At 38.3% G+C, this 22,446-nt stretch overlaps 1 protein-coding gene across 1 annotated transcript in view; it reads right to left on the reverse strand.

Moving 5' to 3' along the window:
- The window catches only part of Vmp1 (vacuole membrane protein 1), a 95,457-nt gene that overhangs the window by 34,495 nt on the left and 38,516 nt on the right, over positions 1-22,446 (reverse strand). Inside the window, exons 6-7 of the mRNA XM_048365023.1 lie at positions 19,810-19,977; positions 12,638-12,769 (exon numbers count right to left, since the gene is read on the reverse strand). Coding sequence (XP_048220980.1) covers positions 12,638-12,769; positions 19,810-19,977 — 300 coding nt within the window. The remainder of the gene's footprint in view (positions 1-12,637; positions 12,770-19,809; positions 19,978-22,446) is intronic.

Below are 22,446 nucleotides of genomic sequence, written 5' to 3' on the forward strand. Positions count from 1 at the left end.
TCTTGGCCCCTTCATTTGAATAAATCAGAACGCCCATGAGGCTTCTCCAGGGACCCATGCATCCGTGTCTTCCTTGGCGGGTTTGGGGCACCCTGCTACCACACGCTACCGAGGACTACCTGTGGCCATCGCTCCCACGTGGGAGTGATAAAGGTCCACCCAGGAAGGGGTGGACAAGCCCCTTCCCCCCCCCAAGCGGAGAGGAAGTAGAGAGAGCCCAACACTCAGGCCCTGAGTCCAAGGCCCAGGACTTGAAAAAAAAAAAGATGTTTAAGCTGATTCCAATTCTATCACATAACTTATGTAGTTTCTAACATATTAAATTATAGAAAATTAACTTTTTTACATATGGTATAGACAAGAGCAACAGAGAGCTTCATCTGGTTAGATGGTCTGGTGTTTTAATTTTAGGGCTTTAGAATTCTGTATTTAAAACATGACTGGCAGTACCAGCATTTCACATTGGAGCCACTTTTCTACTACACATACCTATATATCATGGGGGCATGTTCAATTGGTACAGTGAACACGAGGCCTCAAGTTCACTATCTAGTGCCATAAAAATTCATAAAAAGGGATACATATCCATACATAAAAATGTAAAGTGGAAAGAGGCATTATAATAGTCATATATACAGAAAAAATGACCAAACACACAGATCACCTATACCTATTTATTTTATTTTCTTTCCTTCTACAAATAAAGATAGTTAAAACTAAAGATGCTTAAAATTTTTTTTTCTTTGAGATGGGATCTTGCTATGGTTCCCCATACCTTACCCCTCCAAGTAATGGGGATTATAGGCATGCACAAACAGAATGTTTAAAAAAAACAACAAAAAACAAACATTCATGACCTTACCTATGTAACTGAAACCCCTCTGTACATCAACAAACAAAAGCCATCTTAAAGTACACACAGTAGCACACAGTTGTTCTAACACTCAGGCAGAGGAGGGGGTTTGAGAGTTTGAGGCCAGCCAGAGCTATACAACAAGATTCTGTAACTAAATCAACCAATCAAACAATCCTGAGAAAGAAGTCAATTCAATACAGAAATATTAAGAAAGGAGAATAAAACAGAGAAGGCAAGACTAAAGAAAACAGACTCTTGTTTTTTCAGATGCCTAGGTGTCTACCATCAGTTATCCTTCAATGTGCTTCCCCAATCTTTTTGTTTTTCTGCCAGTCTTGGGCCTTGGACTCAGGGCCTGAGCATTGTCCCTGGCTTCTTTTTGCTCAAGGCTAGCACTCTACCTCTTGAGCCACAGCACCACTTCCTGCTTTTTCAGTTTATGTGGTGCTGAGGAATGGAGCCCAGGGCTTTGTGCATGCTAAGCAAGCACTCTACCACTAAGCCACATTCTTAGCCCTGCTTCTCCAATCTTTTTTTTTTTTTGCCAGTTCTGGGCCTTGGACTCAGGGCCTGAGCACTGCCCCTCCTGGCCTCTTTTTGCTCAAGGCTAGTACTCTGCCACTCGAGCCACAGTGCCACTTCTGGCCGTTTTCTATATATGTGGTGCTTGGGAATCGAACCTAGGGCTTCATGTACACAAGGCAAGCACTCTTGCCACTAGGCCATATTCCCAGCCCTGCTTCTCCAATCTTTTTTTTTTTTTTTGCCAGTCCTGGGCTTTGGACTCAGGGCCTGAGTACTGTCCCCTGGCTTCTTTTTGCTCAAGGCTAGCACTCTGCCACTTGAGCCGCAGCACCACTTCTGGCCATTTTCTGTATATGTGGTGCTGGGGAATTGAACCGAGGGCTTCATGTATACAAGGCAAGCGCTCTTGCCACTAGGCCATATCCCCAGCCCCTGCTTCTCCAATCTTTATGCCAATGAAAATAGTTGAAGCCTCCCTTAACTAATATTTTAAGAATTAAAGGTGGCATATAAGGAAATTAGCAAAGTACCTTTTTAAAGAGTTTTGGCTGGGAATGTGGCTTAGTGGTAGAGTGCTTGCCTTGAGCAAAAGAAGCTCAGGGACAGTGCCCAGTCAGTGAGTTCAAGCCCCAGGACTGGCAAAAAAAAAAAAAAAAAAAGTTGAAAGTCATCTACCAAAATGGATTTCATGAATACTCTTATCTATTCCATACACACAGTGACTAAGCTACTTTCAGTTCCTACCATTTCTTTCCAAGTCTTTCACAATATTCTCAGAATTGAAATTACAAACTAAACAGTCTATGAATACTAATTGAAATTAAACTAATACAAAATCTTAAGTTGTTTTTATTAAAAGACATGAATAGTTGCTGAATATATACTGTGATGAAATACATTCTTGACTTTTTTCCCTTGTTAGTGTAATAAAAAACAATTTAGGGAAGCACTAGATTGGTGTTTGCTCCAAATCTAAAATATTTTGTATCAGTGAAGTAACTCATGTTTATATTCCATAAATATAAATATAGCTATATTTTATTGTATTTGTTTTACATTGATTGCAATTTTAAAGCCACACGAATAAAATTTACTGATATATATAGTTTTAAAGGGTTTTTGTTTTTTCCTTTAATGTTTCGGGGTGGGTGGGTACTGATGAATGAATCCAATGGCTTCATGTGCTCTACCAAAGCAATACCATGAAACATTAGTCTTTTATTGTAAAAAAAAGTTCTAATTTTGCTTTCCTTGGTGCCCTATAACATTGAAAAAATATATATATAGATAGTCCTGGTCTTGGGGTTCAACTCAGGGCCTGAGTGCTGTCCCTGAACTTCTGCTCAGGGCTAGCACCCTACCACTTGAGCCACTTCCAGTTTTTTCTAAATAGTTTATTGGAGATAAAAGTCTCACAGACTTTCCTGCCTAAGCTGCCTTCAAACTATGATCCTTAGATCTCAGCCTCCTGAGTAGCCACTCACTGGCTGGCTACTCATGAGTCACCGGTGCTGTGTTCTAAAAATATTTTTATTAAAAAAATTCAGTGTTTTATTTTTATAATATGGTAGCTCTTTTAATGTTAATTTTGGAATAATATTGTTCATGAATTGAAATGTTTATATTATCACTTGGCTTTGAAATATATAGAGGGAGAATTTTTCTCTATGTACATTATTTGTCAATAAAACTTGACTCTAAATATTCACAAGGAACACCTTCATATTACCCCAAAGCATTCTTTTTACTAAAATTTAAAAGAATCATTTGAAACAAAAACTGCTTTTTAAAAATATAACTAAAATATATTTCAATAAACAGTATTTAAAAGAAAAATAGGGAAAATGATCACCAAACATATTAGTATGTTATATATTCAATGTTCAAATTAAATATCCAAAGATAATTAGTATTCCATTTTAATAATTTTGTATAATTTTGGGAAAAATGTACTAAGATCTGACTTGTCATTTTTTCAAAAACTGTACAACTAAAAGCAAATTCCTTTTTATAGTTTCATTTCTCTAAATTCACATTTCACAACTTTTACTTGTTTCACAATTTAAGTTCCTGGGAAGGTTGTTTCATTTTCTAATATTACCCTAAATACTAACGTACATTTATAATCAGGTTATCATTTTCTACATTTTTCACAGAAAAAAATAAATTATAGTTAGAATTACATTTCCTACCCTCAGCCATTGTAATTTTGTATGCAACCAATCACTTTTCAAAGAATTAGAGACACAAGAATTCTCCAAGAGGGCTGGGGATATGGCCTAGTGGCAAGAGTGCCTGCCTCATATACATGAGGCCCTGGGTTCGATTCCCCAGCACCACATATACAGAAAATGGCCAGAAGTGGCGCTGTGGCTCAAGTGGCAGAGTGCTAGCCTTGAGCAAAAAGAAGCCAGGGACAGGACTCAGGCCCTGAGTCCAAGCCCCAGAACTGGCCACAAAAAAAAAAAAAAAAAAGAATTCTCCAAGAAACACTAAAAGAAAAACAAGTAGAGTTATAGTTATTCCTACTACTGACTTGAAATACTAAGCCTTGAACTATTAATATTCCTGTACCATTTTTGTGTCATAATGTATTCCCTAACAAAGATATTTATAATTAAGGAAAAAAAGTGTAAGGCTAATAATTATAATTAATCTATAAAATACTAATTATCGAATCTCGTAATGTCAATCTAAATTTAAGTATATGAAATAATGTTTATCTTCAAATGGTAAAAATTTTTCTTATGATGAGTGATCACATAAAAAGACCTCTTTTAAAACAGAGAAGTAGCTGGTCATCTGTGTGGCTCATGCCTATAATCCTAGTGTTTCAGGAGGCTGAGATCTGAGGATCGCAGCTTAAAGCCAGCTCAGGCAAGAAAGTCCATGAAACTCTTGCCTCCAAAAACTACCCCAAAAAGCCAGAAATAGAGCTGCGTGGCTCAAGTGGTAGAGCCGTAGGACCAGCACACACACACACACACAAAAAAAAAAACCCCTATAGATCTATCACAACAAATACCTTGACTAATTAGAAATAAAAACACCTTTGCCCTAGGAAATGTGAATAGTTATTGTACAGTCCTTATCTACTACACTGTGATTTTAGGCTAGAATCCCCGGAGGACACACAGCAGTAATAAGATGGGTTTCTATTTAGTATCCTATCCATTTGCAAACTCACAAGCAAAACCACAGAAGCATACATAGTCTGTCAATCCAAGTTCTGATGAAAGAGGACTTTCTAAAGGTATCATACAAATCGTGTTTGAAACACAAACCAGAAACAAACCTCTTTAGTTAACAAAAGTAGTCTAAAGTTCACCCACCACTTATTTTTTCCAATCTGTAAACAACTGTGGAGATGAAAATAAAGCAGACACAGAAAAATATGACAACAAAATAAGAAGAGATACCTTAATATTCATCATTGTGCTTTTTAAAAATAAACTGGTATTAATCTCTTATTTTCATTTGAAAATCATATGGTTCCAATTAGAGGAATTGCTTCAGCATCAAAACAGATTTTTTCCTTTTTTAATTTGATCACTGAGAGTTAATATAGCTAGAATATAAACAATTTTAAACTCTATTATTTTTTCCTGTGAATAACTAGCTCAATTTTTTTCTGGAATTTCCTCCCTACATAAATATTGTTACAAAAAAAGCACCCAGAGATACATTTTAGGTGGGTGGATTGAGATGTTTTTACTCAATTGTTTAAGTAAATAAGTCAAGCTAAAGATGACAACTTTAAGTATAGAAAGGAACATGAAAAATGGGCAAGTCTGTAATCCTAGGTACTTGGGAGGCAGAGATTAGAGAATTAAAAAAAAGTTTGTGAGATTCCTTCTTAACCAGTCACGTGGCATGGGACCAATGGACTAGGCATGGTGGTACATGCCTGTTATTACAACTGAGCACAGCGGCACACACCTGTCATTGTCAGTAACATATGAATACACAAGCAGGAGAATTCATTTTAGGTCAGACCTGGAATAAAGTGATAGAGTGAGAGAGTGAATGCCTCGCAAGTGCAAGGTACTGAGTACACGTACACACATACACACACACATACACGCAGAAAAGAAAAGGAATGTATAGCCCATGTTTTGTAGCTGACACCTCTAATTCTGGCTTCTCAGGAGTCTGAGATCTGAAGATTGAGGTTCAAAGCCAGCACAGGACAGAAAAGTCCTGAGATTCATCGCCAGTTAAAGCTAAATGAGAGTGGTGGGCCCTATGTTCAAGACCCAAGAGTGGTACAAAAAAAAAAAAAAAGTACAAGGAAAAAAAATAGCTTCCCAGTGGCCATTCAGTAGCCTCACATTAAGTTGCAATTATACTGTAGGAATGGGTTTCAGAAATAGAAAAGCCAGAAAAATGAGAGTAAACTCTGGGAGTGGTGTGGCTAGAGGAGTTCAGAATACAATAAAAGCCTCTTGAGAAAAAGCAAGCAAATTGAGGCATGAAGAATTCCATCATAAGTCACTCTAAGTGTGCTGAGAAATTTTGACTACCAACGTTTTAAGTGCTACCTTTTCTTGCTGACCAAAATACAAGTAACCAACCTTTGGTACCAAAACCCAACTATGTGAATAGTTGAAATATTCTACAAGAGAATACATCAAGAGACCACTTAAAATTGCTTAATCTTGATGGCACTTTGTGGTAAAATCATGAGCCAGCTAAGGAAGACGTAGCAGGCTTGCCTTTTCAAACACTAAGCCTTATTGGGTGTGGTTGGTTCATTGTGAAAGGAGAAACTATAGTTACAGTAAGCCTTGGTAGATTTTGACAAGGCCTTTAATGATAAAGAAATGTGTTTAACACATCACTCTAATGTTTATTATGATAAAGTTGATCAGTTTAGCTACAGACAAGCACGCAAGAGATCCTGAGAGCAGGAAGCTTCTCTGTGGAACTCCTGACACAACACAAACCATAGCAGTAACTGCAAAGCTTAATGCAAACCCTCTAGAGTCCACGTTGACAAATTCTTTAACAGGCCCTGTGGTTACAGGGAAGCTGGTTTCACTCTGACTCACTCCAGCTCAAACAGTTTACTGGAAATGAAGGGGAGGGGGAATTTTCAGAGAAGTCATGTGATGGCCAGACAAACCACAACCAGTAAAGGTTCAACAGAGTCAAAAACAGGTTCTAGCAACAACTGACACAGGGTTCAAATGGCACTAAAGTATATGAAAGGTTTGGTTTCATACAATCTATATCATGAAGCTTTTCGTAAATCTGTGTGCACATAAAGAAACAGATATTATGGAGGGAAAACCAACAGACAATGACATGGTATAAGGCAATAGCAAATACTTCACAAGAAAAGGTGCTAAAACAGCATAAATAGAATGTTAAACCACTAAGTGCCTAAATAACCAACAAATTCTAATTGTCTAAATTGAAAAGATCAGATATGGTCAAAAAAATGAAAAGAACCATTCTTTGAAGAACCTTTCCATTGAAAGTTTTTACTATGATTATCCATTTCAATGCATAAAAAGAAAAGTCACTAGCTGTAAACTATTATAAACCTGAATCTTTTGGTTTTCATATTTTCACTTAATGTAAATAACTTTAAATTTTTGAATAGGAATAATAATCTTATTCAGCTAAAATGTTTTTCAGCCTTAAGTAAGTGTAATACAAACTATTAAGGGAAAAAGTACTATTTAAATAATTTCTATAGGCCTTGAAAATTGATTGGATATGGGAGGCAAGGAAGGCAAACATATGACTAAGATAGTATTCAACTATTTATTTAAATATGTACTTGTTTAAGGGTCTTTCTATGTAGCTCAGGCTGTCTTGGATCTTACTTACTGCAAGTAATTTACTATAATCCTAGTCTGGGATTACAGACATGTATTATCACATCTAGCGATTTTTTAATTTTCTTGGTAACAGGAAATGAATCAAAGACAACTCACATTAATTGTTGAGGATAGTAATACTGTTAACAGAAATCAAGAATAAAGAAAGATTGCTGGGCTCTGGTGGCTCATGTCTGTAATCCTAGCTGCTAAGGAGGCTGAGATCTGAGGATCGCAGTTCAAAGCTAGCCAGGGCAGGACAGTCCATGAGACTCTTCCATTAACTACTAGAAAACCCGAAGTGGCACTATGTCTCTAAGTGGTAGAGCACTAGCAGAAAAAGTGCCTAGGCCCTGAGTTCAAGCCCCATGACTGACCCCCCCTCCCCAAAGAATAATTTAACTTTGTATCAGGCAATTCATAAAGCAAATGAGCAGCTATTTAGGTCTGTTATAAATGAGTATAGGATTACTCAAGGACATAGAAAACTACATTTATTCATGTCTACCTCCCACAGAAACCAAATGAAAACATGATAGTAAGCCAAGAGCAAATGAAAGCCAGTTTAACAACAACAACAAAAATGCTGCCTAATCTCAATACTATTGTCACAAAAGTAATTCAAGTAATCACAAGGAATCAGAATACAAATACATGCTCTAATTATTTTTTCCTGTCAAAGCATCTATATGAAATCTTACCATTAGTCAAACAAATTCAGGAAAATAATTACCTTTAAAATTGTTACCCAGTAACAATTTCTTAGTAAAATTCATATGCACCCTTTAACCTACTTGGAGGGCATATGATAAAGCAATCAGTGCCAAGTCTTTTTTCTTTTCCTGCTGATAAACTTGTGCTACTAAAGTGTTTTACCATCAAGAATATAAAAAACACATTTTCTACCTTACTCTAAAGTAATCTTCATTTTGTTTGGGTTAGTTTTTTGAGATCAGGTCTCACTATGTAGTTCAGCTTAGCCTCAAACTCATGCTCTTTCTGCTCAGGCAATCTTTAAATGACCACTTATAATTATTCATTTTACTTAATTTGTTCTTCTTAACTATAGTTGATCTAACTCTTCCATATTTTATCACTCTGACCAAACTGGAGGTTTTTCAAAACCTATATATCTATGAGCAAATTTAGCACCAATGTCATAAAAACTTTGGATCCCCTAAAACTGATTGCTAAAGAACTTTTAAATCATAACCAATAAGACATAACTGAAAATATGTCATTTTAAAGATTTTGGGTTTTTTCTTCTTTTTTTTTTTGCCAGTCCTGGGGCTTGATCTCAGGGCCTGGGAACTGTCCCTGAGCTTCTTTTATTCAAGTCTAACACTCTACCATTTGAGCCATAGTGCTTCCATCTTTTTCTGTTTATGTGGTACTGAAGAATCGAACCCAGGGCTTCATTCATAGTAGGCAAGCACTCTACCACTAAGCCACTTCCCCAGCCAACTTATGTCCTTTGAAAATGTTTAAGTCCTTAACTGTCTATAATCTGTCAGCTGCTTATCATCTATCAGTTCTAAGAAAGCATAGAAGGAATTTGAAGCTATCTTGGGTTACACAGCAAAACTTAAACTCCAAAATCTCCAAATGAAACAACAAAAATGTTTTAAAGACAGTGTATTTAAAAACAGAATAACAGGGGCTGGGGATATGGCCTAGTGGCAAGAGTGCTTGCCTCGTATAAATGAGGCCCTGGGTTTGATTTCTCAGCACCACATATACAGAAAATGGCCAGAAGTGGCGCTGTGGCTCAAGTGGCAGAGTGCTAGCCTTGAGCAAAAAAGAAGCCAGCGGGGCTGGGGATATAGCCTAGTGGCAAGAGTGCCTGCCTCGGATACACGAGGCCCTAGGTTCGATTCCCCAGCATCACATATACAGAAAACGGCCAGAAGCGGCGCTGTGGCTCAAGTGGCAGAGTGCTAGCCTTGAGCGGGAAGAAGCCAGGGACAGTGCTCAGGCCCTGAGTTCACGGCCTAGGACTGGACTGGCCAAAAACAAAAGAAAAACAAAAAAACAGAATAACAAAGAGTTCTCCTTTGAATATAATAATAGTCCACAGTTTTAGCAAACAAACAAAAGCAAAAATTTATCTTTGTTGAGCAACAGCAAGAAACTCTTCTCTAACTAATATATTAAAACATTGCTACTTTTTCAGATAATCAAGTCTTCCATCTTATCCCTGCTACAACAAAAATATAAATGAAAAATTTAAATACCATATAACTCATATTGTTTAAAACCAGGAAAATGTAGGAAAAAATTGTAACACTCTCCGAAATTCATAGTAAACTACAAATAAAAAGGAAGAAAAATTAAATCAAATATAGGAGCAAAAATTTCAAATTTTCACTTTCTATTCTATGAATCTTGGTTAAAAAATGCTAAATTGTGGGGCTGGGAATGTGGCTTAGTGGTAGGGTGCTTGCCTAGCATGTATGGAGCCCTGGGTTTGATTCCTAAGTACCACACAAACAGAAAAAGCCAGAAGTGGTGCTATGGCTCAGTGGCAGAGTGCTGGCCTTGAGCAAAAGAAGCTTAGGGACAGTGCTCAGGCCCTGAGTTCAAGCCCCAGGACTGTAAAAAAAAAAAAAAAAGAAAGAAAATTGCACTAATCCCACACTCAGAAACTTGGTTGGGCTTTCTCTGATACCCATTGGCTTTCTATGTTCTGTTACCAGGTCCGGGGAGGGGGGGTCCACGTCCCCCAAAGAGTCTATGACTCAGAGACAGTCTCAAGCAAAAGATGTGGTTAAATGGGGAAGCAAAAAGCAAACTGCCCAGCCAGGGACATAGCACAGCCTTGGGAGCTGAAACTACACCACTGAAAAGCGGGCTGACCGGCCAGGGACATAGCACACACTTGGGAGCTGCCACCGTGCCCCCAGCAGTCCTCAAATAGGGGTTTATAAAGATAAAAGCATAGCACAAATGCAGGGGCTTGATGCAGGGGGTAGAGCATGTAGTAAGTTCACAGATGTAGGAGGTTAACACAAGGGGTAGAGCAAATAACAAGTTAAGCAAGCCATTTACAGAAGCAGAATTTTGGGGTCAGGTTGACCTAATAATCAAGAAGGAGTCAGCTCTATTCCACCCAACATTTCCTACCATGTTTCCCTAATCGAGATGGAGTCAGCTCTACAACAGTTCCAGGGTGTGTTTCTTCATTCACATCAGGGATAAAACTGGCGCAGTGGAATATGCACGCAGTCTTAACTACTATACAGGTGTAAGGAGGATCATTGAAGTCCAGAAGTTGGGCCCAGCCTGGACATCACTTCTAGACCTCTACTCTACCAAAAAAAATAATAAATCAAGAATACCTTTTATTATTAGACTTGTAGTCCCAGGGGCACAACAAATAGGGGAAAGACTCGACAAATGGGACTACTACAAATTAAAAAGTTTCTGCACAGCTAAGGACATAGCCACCAAAATAGAAAGACAGCCAACGATATGGGAAAGGATCTTTACCAGCACAGCAACAGACAAAGGCCTGATATCGGTCATCTACAGAGAACTCAAAAAACTAAGCCCCTCCAAGCCCAATAAACCTATTAAGAAATGGGCAAAAGAGCTAAAGAGAGACTTCACAAGAGAAGATATAAAAATGGCAAAGAAACATATGAGGAAATGCTCAACATCCCTGCTAGTAAAGGAAATGCAAATAAAAACAACCCTGAGATACCACCTCACCCCAGTTAGAATGGCCTATACTCTGAACTCAGGAAACAACAAATGCTGGAGGGGCTGTGGGGAAAGAGGAACCCTTCTCCATTGTTGGTGGGAGTGCAAATTAGTACAACCACTTTGGAGAACAGTATGGAGGTTTCTCAAAAAGCTCAATATAGACCTACCCTATGACCCAGCCATACCACTCCTAGGCATCTATCCTAAACAGCAAAATCCAAGATATCAAAAAGGCATTTGTACTACCATGTTTATCGCGGCACAATTCACAATAGCTAAAATATGGAAACAACCCAGATGCCCCTCCACAGACGAATGGATCCAAAAAATATGGTACTTATACACAATGGAATACTACATAGCGATTAGGAATGGTGAAATATTGTTATTTGCAGGGAAATGGTCGGAACTCGAACAAATAATGTTGAGTGAGACAAGCCTAGAACACAGAAAACAAAGGGGCATGATCTCCCTGATATATGACTGTTAACAAAGGGAGACGGAGAGACAGTAGAGACCAAGTCTGTGAATACTGTATATGTTCTTGATACATTGTATATTGCATATATGTCAACCTGACCTAGACAAGGGATAGAAAAACAGGTTGTAAGATATCATAAGAAATGTACACACTGCCCTACTATGTATCTGCACCCTCTTTGCACAACACCTTGTAAAAAAATTTATGTCCAATTAATAAAATAAAAAAAGAATACCTTTTATTATTAGACTTGTAGTTGAGTAATTCACTCAAGTACCTAATAACATGGTTTTTATTGATCTTAAAAGAAAAAGATCACAAAGATGCACTGATGAATTACTCTTTTCTCTTATTTATTTTTTTTGCCAGTCCTGGGGCTTGAACTCAGAGCCTGAGCACTGTCCCTGGCTTCTTTTTGCTCAAGGCTAGCACTCTACCACTTGAGCCCTAGCGCCACTTCTGGCCTTTTCTATATATGTGGTGCTGAGGAATCGAACCCAGAGCTTCATGTATATGAGGCAAGCACTCTTGCCACTAGGCCATATTCCCAGCCCCTCTTCTCTCTTTAATCATATTTATTTTATTTAATTATTTTCTATTTTGCGTACTGATTGATAAGTCCATATAATTGAAATTTTGAATAATTTTGAAATTTTCATGATGAGTATATTGATTTCTGCCAGTTACTAGTGGCTCACATGTATAATTCTAGCTAGTCAGTGATCTGAGATTTGAGGATTGTGATTCATAGCCAGTCTAGGGAGATACATTCAAAATTACTATATTCAATTAACCATCAGAAAGTAGAAATGGAGGTATGGCTCAAGTGATAGTATCAGCCTTGTGTGAAAGAGCCACAATACTGTAAACTGCATCCCTCTACTTAGTCTCCTTGAAAAAAGGAGCAATTCACCTTCTTATTACTAATTTGTTTGGAAAACTTCCCTATGGTTTAGGCCGTGTGTGTATGTGTGTGTGTGTGTGTGTGTGTGTGTGTGTGTGTGTGTGTTACTGTGGACTAAACCTAGTACTTCAAGCAGGTAGCCAAGTGTTCTACCACTGAGCCACATGACCATTCTCTTACCATTTTTATTTTTGAGCTTTTCTGAATACTCTACCACAAGTCATATTTCATTCTGTTTTCTCTTAGGCAGTGTTCTTTAGAGTAACTATTAGCAATTTGATCTTAATAATAACCTTCTTAAAGATCTGTGTTCCAGTTCACCCCCCACCCATTCTTACTTGTGGAGTCTCTCCATGTTCCAGCATCTCTTCAAATTCCTGATACTCCTCATCATCTGGTTCAGCACCTGAGAGGCGAGCTGCCCTGGCCATGAAATACGGAGGCAGCTCTCCAATTGCTGTACCAATACCCTAGAGTGAAAAACAAAAATATTTGCAATGAGTTCTATTTCCAACATAATGATACTTAACAGATTAAATTTATCCTTTTCTATGCCAACAGAAGTATTATGGAAGAGGGGGAAGCACATGCTACATAATGAGAAGGGTAAAAGTTTGGATCTTGGGGCTGGGAATATGACCTCATGGCAAGAGTGCTTGTCTCATACACATGAAGCCCTAGGTTCAATTCCTCAAACCACATATATAGAAAAGGCCAGAAGTGGCACTGTGGCTCAAGTGGCAGAGTGCTAGCCTTGAGCAAAAAGAAGCCAGGGAAAGTGCTCAGGCCGAGTTCAAGCCCCAGGACTGGCAAAAAAAAAAAAGTTTGAATCTTGGCCCTAACTCTGACCTACAGGACATACAAGGCAAGAAGATAGACATAAAACTCTTAGATAATCCTGGCACATGCAGACACTAATAGCCATCTTTCCTTAGGCTCTGATATTTTTCTCCTCCTTTTCTACTAGCCAAATGATCTGGGAATAATAGTAAAAAAAAAAAAAATCACCAGTACAGATGTTAATTAATATTCTCCAGGAAATCTGACATTGAAAATGTTTGCTTTACTTTCAATGTGACATTTGTGTGTGTGTGTGTGTGTGTGTGTGTGTGTGTGTGTGTGTGTGTGTGTTTTAAAACTGAAAACATGTGGTCAGGAAGCCCCTTGAAAGCTCAACATAAAAATGGATACATTTTACTACAAGAAAAATGTTTAATTTCCTTATAACATTGAGTGACTCATGTTACTGTCACTTTAAAGATATGTTTTTGAAGATAATTTTTTTCTAATCAACTTAGGATATAAGAATGAAACTTTATTTAATGAATCAGGAACTTGGTTTAGACTTAAGTGGCTTAAATATATGATAGGCTGTAATGTCACAGGCACATAGTAGTCTCTAGGGAAATTCTCAACTCTGAACCAGACAGACTTGGTTCTCTAAGTCACAGTGAATGAAAAACTTTTGCTAATTTTGAAAAGCAACTTTCATCTTTCAGTTTTCTATGTCCTAATGCTCTGCCTCCAAATTCAAAGAGACAGAAAATGAGAGAGGAAGAGGAAAGAGGGAGGGATGACATATATACACAGAAGAATATGGATAAAACACAAACCATAAATTGCTAAACAAGAAAAATTAATGATGGCCAAGTATAGAGGGCTGCAGAAACTTAACCAGGCATTTAAAAAACTGGAACAGGTATGGCTAAAGTAGCTGAATGTAAGGTCCTGAGTTCAAGCTTGAGTACCACTAAAAACATTATTTCAAAGACTGTTAAAGGTAGCCAGAGGCAGGTGGCTTATAGCTATCTATAATCCTAGCTACTCTGAGGGCCTGGGAAGGAAAATACATGAGATTCTTATCTCCAATATACTACTCAAAAAAGCCTGAAGTGGTGCTATGGCTCAAGTGGTAGAGTGCTTGCCTTGAGCAAAAGAAGCTCAGGGACAGGAAAAAAAAAAAAAGGTGTTAAGGAAAAGAATCAGGTATTTATCTTTTCTTTCTTATATGAACTAGTTTCAGGGTAATGAAATTAGTAATAAGGAAAGTTCCTCTATAAAAATATTCAAAGCATGATTGGGCGCCGATGGTTTACTCCAGTAATCCTAGCTACTCAGGAGGCTGAGAGCTGAGGATCACAGTTTAAAGCCAGCCAGGAAAGTCTGTGAGACTCTTATCTCCAATTAACCACTAGAAAATCAGAAGTGACAGAGTGGCTCAAGTGGTAGAGCGCTAGCCTTGAGCTGAAGAGCTCAGGGACAGCGCCCACCCAGAGTTCAAGCCCCATGAACAACAACAACAACACACCTAAACTCAAAAACAAGCAAGCCACACCATTTCAACTGAAGTAACTAGGATAGTACTAATAAATAATGAACTAGTACTAATAAATATACTAATAAACAGTGAACTAGTACTAATAAGGAGTATTAATAATGAACTTCTATAATAATGGATATCTGCTGCTACCAGACATACCATATTACAGAAACATATAAAGCATATTCCTGCCCAAATAACAAACTTCATCTCTTGTGCTATTAAAACAGGAAACATGAAGTCTCACAACCTATTAAATCATAGAAAACACATAGAGGAATATGTTTAAATTATACCACCAGAACACGATTAATGAAATGTAGTCTATGGGATACTATTTGACCAACTACTTTTATCATTATGTAGATCTGAAGAGAAAAACCAAACATAATTAGGAAAAAATGAGCACTAATTGAATAATGGACTAAAAGAGATTACTACTGGTTTCTTTTAGGCTGATAATGTTTTTAAAGCCCTACAGCTAATACATTGACAAATGAAATGTGATAAGAGGATGTTTCTAGATAATTAAGATGGGAATGGAATATAGATGTAGAAAAGAAAATGTTAACTACAATATTAGTTGAAGTTACGTAAAACCACATTAAACTTGGTAAAATTCAGCAATTTCAGGGAAGTTTTCCATAATTAAAAATAGGAAGAGGGCAGGTACCAGTTGTTCCATGACTGTAATCCTATCTACTCAGGAGGCTAAGATCTGAAGGAAAAGTCTGTGAGATTGTACCTTCAGTTAACCACAAAAAGCCAGAAGTGGAGCTGCGGCTCAAGTGGCAGAGCACTAGCTTTCAGCAAAAAAGCTCAGGGACAGTGCCCAGGCCATGAGTTCACACCCCAGAACCAATACACACACACACACACACACACAGAGAAAGGAAGGAAGGAAGGAAGGAAGGAAGGAAGGAAGGAAGGAAGGAAGGAAGGAAGGAAGGAAGGAAGGAAAGAAGGAAGGAAAGAAAAAGGTTATAGCATTTTATTTAAAACATGAACTTTCCAAGCCAGTGGCTCATACCTGTAATCCTAACTACTCAGAAGGCTGATATCTGAGGATTGCAATTCAAAGCCAGCCAGGGCAGAAAAGTCCCCAAGAGACTCTTTTTTTGGGGGAAGGTAGGGGGTCAGTCCTGGGGTTTGAACTCTGGGCCTGGGCGCTGTCTATGAGCTCTTCAGCTCAAGGCTAGAACTCTACCACTACTGAGCCATAGGGCCACTTCTGGTTTTCTGGTAGTTAATTGGCATTAAGAGTCTCACAGAGTTTCCTGCCAAGGTTGGCTAGGCTGGCTTTGAACTGAGATCCTCAGATCTCAGCCTCCTGAGTACCTAGGATTACAGCGTGAGCCACTCGCACCTGGCAGCCCAAGAGACTCTTATCTCCAATTAAATACTCAAAATCTAGAAGTTGCACTGTGTCTCAAAGTGATAAAGCACTAGCTTTGAGTGAAGGAAGGAGATCAGGGACAGAGCCAGGCTCTGAATTCAAGCCCCACAACCAAGAAAAACAAAACAAAAAAACAAACAAAAAAACCCCCCCATGAACTTTGCTGAAGTTCAAATGTGAAGTCAAATGTTCAACAGGTTCAGAGAGCAGTCATGTGATTTAAACTCATGACAAGTTTCCTTAAAGTTAAAAAGGAAGTTGCACAATGAACTGAACTGAAATTAAGAACTCTGTACTAAGCTGACAATTTGTTATGCTAATTTAATTGTGTTCGTATTTCTCATTAACAAGAAATAAGAATGGGCCAGGCGCCAGTGACTCAAGCCAGTAATACTAGTTACCCAGGAGGCTGAGATCTGAGGCTTATGGTTCAAAGCCAGCCCTGACAGAAGAGTCCGTGAGCCTCTTATTCTCCAACTGACCAGAGAACCAGAAATGGCACTGTGGCTCAATAGCAGTACAGTGCCCAGGCCCAGAGTTCAAGCCCCACCACCAATCTCCCACCCACCAAAAAAAAGAAAAAGAAAAAAGAATGGTGATCATATCAGTACTATATTATTATACAAATAAGTTAGAGAGACTATATGCCAAATACTGGTGATTCATGCTTGTAATCCTAGCTACTCATGAGGCTGAGATCCAGGGATCACTGTTCAAAGCTAGCCCAGGCAGGAAAGCCTGTGAGATTTTTTTTTTTTTTTTTTGCCAGTCCTGGGACTCAGGGCCTGAGCACTGTCCCTGGCTTCTTTTTGCTCAAGGCTAGCACTCTGCCACTTGAGCCTCAGCGCCACTTCTGGCCATTTTCTGTATATGTGGTGCTGGGGAATCAAACCGAGGACTTCATGTATATGAGGCAAGCGCTCTTGCCACTAGGCCATATCCCCAGCCCCGTCTGTGAGATTCTTATCTCCACTAACCTACCAAAAAAGCCAGAAGTGGAGCTGTGGCTCAAGCAGTAGAGCACTAGCCTTGAGCAAAAAAAGCTTAGCAACAGTATTTAGGCCCCAAATTCAAGCCCCAGGACCAACATCAAAAGAAGAGTATACTCTTCCAGGTATGGTTCTCCAAAGTACAATACTTCCTAAACACAGAAATTAGAACTGAAGTCTCATGATTTTGCAGTTCTTCAAAAATAATTTTATAGGTCGAGAATGGTGGCTCAAAGCCAGTAACTCCATTTACTACTGAGGCAGATATCAGGAAGATATCAGTTCTAGGCTAAGGAAGGCAAGGTTTCTCAAAGGATGTCTTCATTTATAAGAAGGTAAGTACTGTACAAGGGGAAAATAAAAAAAGATCCCTTGAGGGTATTCAGATCTCCAGCCATCACAGCTTAAGGGGATTAAAGTAAAATTACTAAACTTTCCCTTAGAGAGAATACCTCTGGTGTGCCTTGTGTACAGGACTGCCTAGGAAGTTATTTTCCCAGGATTCCTTTCATCTATGCACTCAGAGGTCAATGTAGTCATTGTCAAGAGGGAAAGGATACAGAATGAACTGATCCTGGGAAGCAGGGTTTATCCCAAAAGGCCAGTTTTCAGCCAGCCACACAAATAATCTGTGAAATAACACAAGGAAAACATTAACCAAAATAAAAAACTGAAGTTTATATACACAGTTCCTTTTCTAATATGTTCCAAGTATGTTCTAATTCTAGGATTGGAGGACAAGGTAAAGTGGTAGAATGCCAGCCAAAGAGAAAGCAAGTGTTAGACAGGGAGCTCCAGACCTGGTCTAGGACAAAAAAATTTTTTCATCAAAAAACTAATGTCAGTGGGCTGGGGATATAGCCTAGTGGCAAGAGTGCCTGCCTCGGATACACGAGGCCCTAGGTTCGATTCCCCAGCACCACATATACAGAAAACGGCCAGAAGCGGCGCTGTGGCTCAAGTGGCAGAGTGCTAGCCTTGAGTGGGAAGAAGCCAGGGACAGTGCTCAGGCCCTGAGTCCAAGGCCCAGGACTGGCCAAAAAAAACCAAAACCAAAAACAAAAAAAACCTAATGTCAGAAATGGAGCTGTAGCTCGAGTACAGTACTACCTCTGAGCACAAAAGGTTAAGGACAGCACCAAGGCCCTTAAGCCCCAGAACCAACACAAAAAAAAATCCACAGAAGACTAATGTCATTAAACTTATAAAACATGTAATTAATATAATGAATTTGCTTCCATTGTTTAGAAAAGGGCAACAGGAAACATGACAAATTTTCCTGTCTTTCAAATTCAACAAATTCAACAGATTAGGGTATTTCCTTTATACTTAATTCTCCTCCCCCTCCCCTTTTCTTGTCAGTCCTGGGGTTTGAACTCAGGGCCTGGGTGCTGTCCCTGAGCTTTTTAACTCAAGGCTAGTGCTCTACACTTGAGAAATAGCTCTACTTCTGACTTTTTAGAAGTTTTTTTGAGGTAAGAGCTTCATGAACTCTCTTTTGCAGGCTGGCTTCAAGCCGCTATCCTTGTATCTCAGCTTCCCGAGTAGCTAGGATTATAGACACAAGCCTCAGTTGCCCAGCTATAATTAATTCTTTTTTTTGGGGGGGAGGGTCTATCATGGAGCTTCAACAGACCTGTCCCTGAGCTCTTTTGCTCAAGGCTAGTGCTCTACCACTTTAAGCCACAGCTCTATTGCTGGTTTCCAGGTGGTTAATTGAAGGTAAATCTCTTGGAATTCTCTGCCTGAGCTAGCTTTGATCGAGATCCTCAGATCTCAGTCTCCTGAGTAGCTAGTATTATAGGTGTGAGCCACCAGTGCCTGGCCTATAATTAATTCTTTTAAAGCAAACAATAGATTACTGGGCTGGGGAATGAATGCAGCTGCATGGCAGAGGGCTTATTGTTGGTTTGATCCTCTCCCCCTCAAAGCTAAAACTGCCTCTGCCTCCTCTAAGGGCATACTGTTTATGGCTATTGGAATGAACCAAGATGATTTTTTTTTTTTTTGGCAGTGCTGGAGACTGAATCCAGGGATTAGTTAAAATTTTTAAACAGTCTGTTTCAAAAAAATTTGCTGGTATATAGCTTTATTCCTCAGTGATAGACACACAAATACATTTAGGCATCTAAGCAAAAACAAATCAACTTGTGTTAAAAGATACTTTCCACTGGCAATACAGTTCAAAGAATTCCATAAAATAAACCCAAGAGAATCAAAGAGAGAATAATTAGTGTATCTAGAAGAAAGATCATCTTATATATAACAGTATAGTTTGAAATCATTACTACAAAAAAGCTCAGTTTATGTGATAAAATATTAGACCATATTTTAGCATTATATTTACTCCACAAATAATAGTCTTCTAAGAACAATATTTTAATCTAGGAATAAGCAATATTAACATGAGACAGGGTCTCAGACCAGGGTGGCCTCTTAATCCTACTACTTCAGTCTTCTAAATGATAAGACTATAGGCATGTGCAACCACACCTACTCACTGCTCAGCTGGTATTAACCAAGTATATAAACACTGGAACAAATTTTACAACCGGGTATAGTTATATCATTTATGGTACTTTATCCTTTGCTGCTGTCTTTTTGTGATCAAGTATATATGTATATATGGCTTTGTGGCTTTCTTACAAAAGATATTTTGCCAAGGCTCTAAAAAGTTCTCTCTGCCATAGAAATTGACATCTGGCCAGTTCATGAACTATATGTTTGAACTGGATTTGAAAAGACACAATACAGTATCAATGCTGTGGTAAGGTGTCAGGCAAATATGAAAATGCACCAACTTACCCACATACAGGCCTCAATTCTAACTTTTGAGATGATACTCCACAAAGAAATGGCTCCTTCGGTGCCCTCTTCATCGGGACAAATAATCTGATCAGGATAGGGTGGCTCAGGAAAATTAACTGAATTGCATTCATAAGCAGCTAATGTAACTGAAGCTATATGTGGACCCTACAAAACATAAAGAATAAATCGCAGTTGAGAAATATTATACAGGAAAACCAATATATATGTTATTTTAACATAAATATATATTACAAGGAAAGTTTGGCTTTTAAAGAAAAGTATTCTGTCCATGCACTTCAAGATGCAGCTAGTATGAACAACTTGTAGAAACTGATGAATATAGAATATTCCTGCATTTAATGTTGAAGCACTAGATGAGTTAGGATTACCAAAAAATTATTTGAAACCTGCAAGATATCAATTATTTCAATGCCATTTGAACTACTTCAGAGTACAGATGAGTACTGGAAGCTTACAAGTTAAGCTTCCCAGCTCTATAATAAAACAGAACACAGCTTAAAATACAGTAAAAAACACATCGAATTTGATATGATAAAGATACATTTTTAATCAAATAGGAAGAAGTCAAACTGTTAGTTAAAACAGTTTTTTCTAAAAAAAATACAAGTTTGTATTATTAGGCACAAACAATTTCCAAATGCATCAATATGAAAGTACTAAAAAGAATAAAATAAGTGACCAGTAACTTGATAAATGTAATTTCCCACATATATAACATATCTCCGGGCTCCCATCTTAGCCCTCTGGAAACCACTCTTCTGGTTTTCTTTTGGAGAGAGAGAGAGAGAGACAGAGACAGAGACAGAGAGACAGACAGAGACAGAGAGACAGAGAGAGACAGAGAGAGAGACAGACAATGAGAATATGTGTATGCCAGTCCTGGTGCTTGAACTCAGGGCCCAGTCACTGTTCCTGAGCTTCTTTTACTCAGGTTAGTGTTCTATCTCCGGAGCAACAGCTCTACTTCATGCTTTTTGGTGTTTAATTGGAGATAGGAATCGCATGGACTTTCCTGCCCTGGCTGACTTTGAACTGCTATCCTCAGATCTCAGTTTCCTGAGTTGCTCACACCTGTAATCCTATTCCCTGTGATATAAAGTTGCCAAGAACTTAGTTAGGTATAATTTGAAAATATTACTTTTTCTGTACTTAAAAAGTTGCTGATGCAACTACCTAACTTACCTTTTCCAATGAGTTTCTAAAGCAATGATAAAAGTATGAACCTAGTAGTAAGTTTTTCTTTTTCTTTTTTATTTTGCCAGTCTTGGGGCTTGAACTCAGGCCTTGGCACTGACCCTGAGCTTCTTTTCCTCAAGGCTAGCACTTTACCACTTGAGCCAGTGCCACTTCTGGCTTTTTCTATTTATGTGGTACTGAGGAATTGGACCCAGGGCTTCATGCATGCAAGGCATGGACTGGCAAAAAAAAAAGTAATTATTCATACAAGAACTTTTGTGATGCCTTGTTCCTTTACTCTAAAATACTACAGATTAATAATAAAAACTGAAGTCAAAATATTAATGTTGCTGAGAGCTGGTGGCTCATGCCTGTAATCCTACTACTCAGAGGGGTGAGATCTCAGGATTGTGGTTTAAAGCCAGCCCAGGTAGGAAAGTCCCTGAGCCATTTACTTCCAATTTATTACCAAAAAGCCAGGAATGACTGTGGCTCAAAGTGGTACAGCACTAGCCTTGAGCACAAAAGCTCAAACACAGTGCTCAGGCACTCACTGACTTCAAACCCTAGGACCAGCACAAAAGAAGAAAAAAAGGTCTAGTCTTAAAATAAACAAGTTTTTTTCTAAAGTATTTTTTTCTAGACAAAAACAAACAACAATAAAGCTACCTGATTTTCTAGTCTTTTTTTCCTCTTTTTGATGGTCTTTTAATTCTTATAAATGCTGAAGTAAGCATGTACTGATGGCTCACATCTATAATCCTAGCTACTAAGGAGGCTGAGATCTGAGGATTTCAGCTTGGGTTAGAAAGTCTGTGATACTCTTATCTTGAAGTAACCACCAGAAAAACAGAACTGAAGTTGTAATTCAAGTGGCAGAGTGCTAGACTTGAGCAAAAGAAGCTTAGGGACAGTGCCCAGGCTGAGTTCAAGCTCCAGGACTGGCCAAAATATAAAAATAAAAATTCATAAAGTGTGTAACATTTAGAATAACTACCTAGTGAGTGAAACATTTCTTACCAGACAATGATTAGAAAAAGGATCCCGAGTTGGATTCCATGGGTAGACAGAGAAATATTGAAATTTAATTTTGAGATACATAAGAAGGAAAAGATATATTTCTATTCCAAAATATACATGAAAAAAATGTATCATTAGCAAATTAAACATATTCCCCAACAAAATCTTAACTTTAATGTCCTAAAAAGGGAAGTTTTAAACAATTTGAGAATTTTCTCCCTGAAGAACACTGTTCATTCACTCAAATAAAGTGATATATACTTTCCGTAACCACACTATTAAGTCATGATTACTCAGCCTTAGAAGCAGATGTGGTGGTTCCCAGACCAAATGAACACTAACAACTCAATTTCCTGTCCTTTGTTCATTCTCAAGACTTTTTTGCCTATAGCTTGATGTTTTATTTTGGACTACATT

This window comes from Perognathus longimembris, chromosome 17 (genome assembly GCF_023159225.1).
Source record: "Perognathus longimembris pacificus isolate PPM17 chromosome 17, ASM2315922v1, whole genome shotgun sequence".
In the NCBI taxonomy this organism is placed as follows: domain Eukaryota; kingdom Metazoa; phylum Chordata; class Mammalia; order Rodentia; family Heteromyidae; genus Perognathus; species Perognathus longimembris.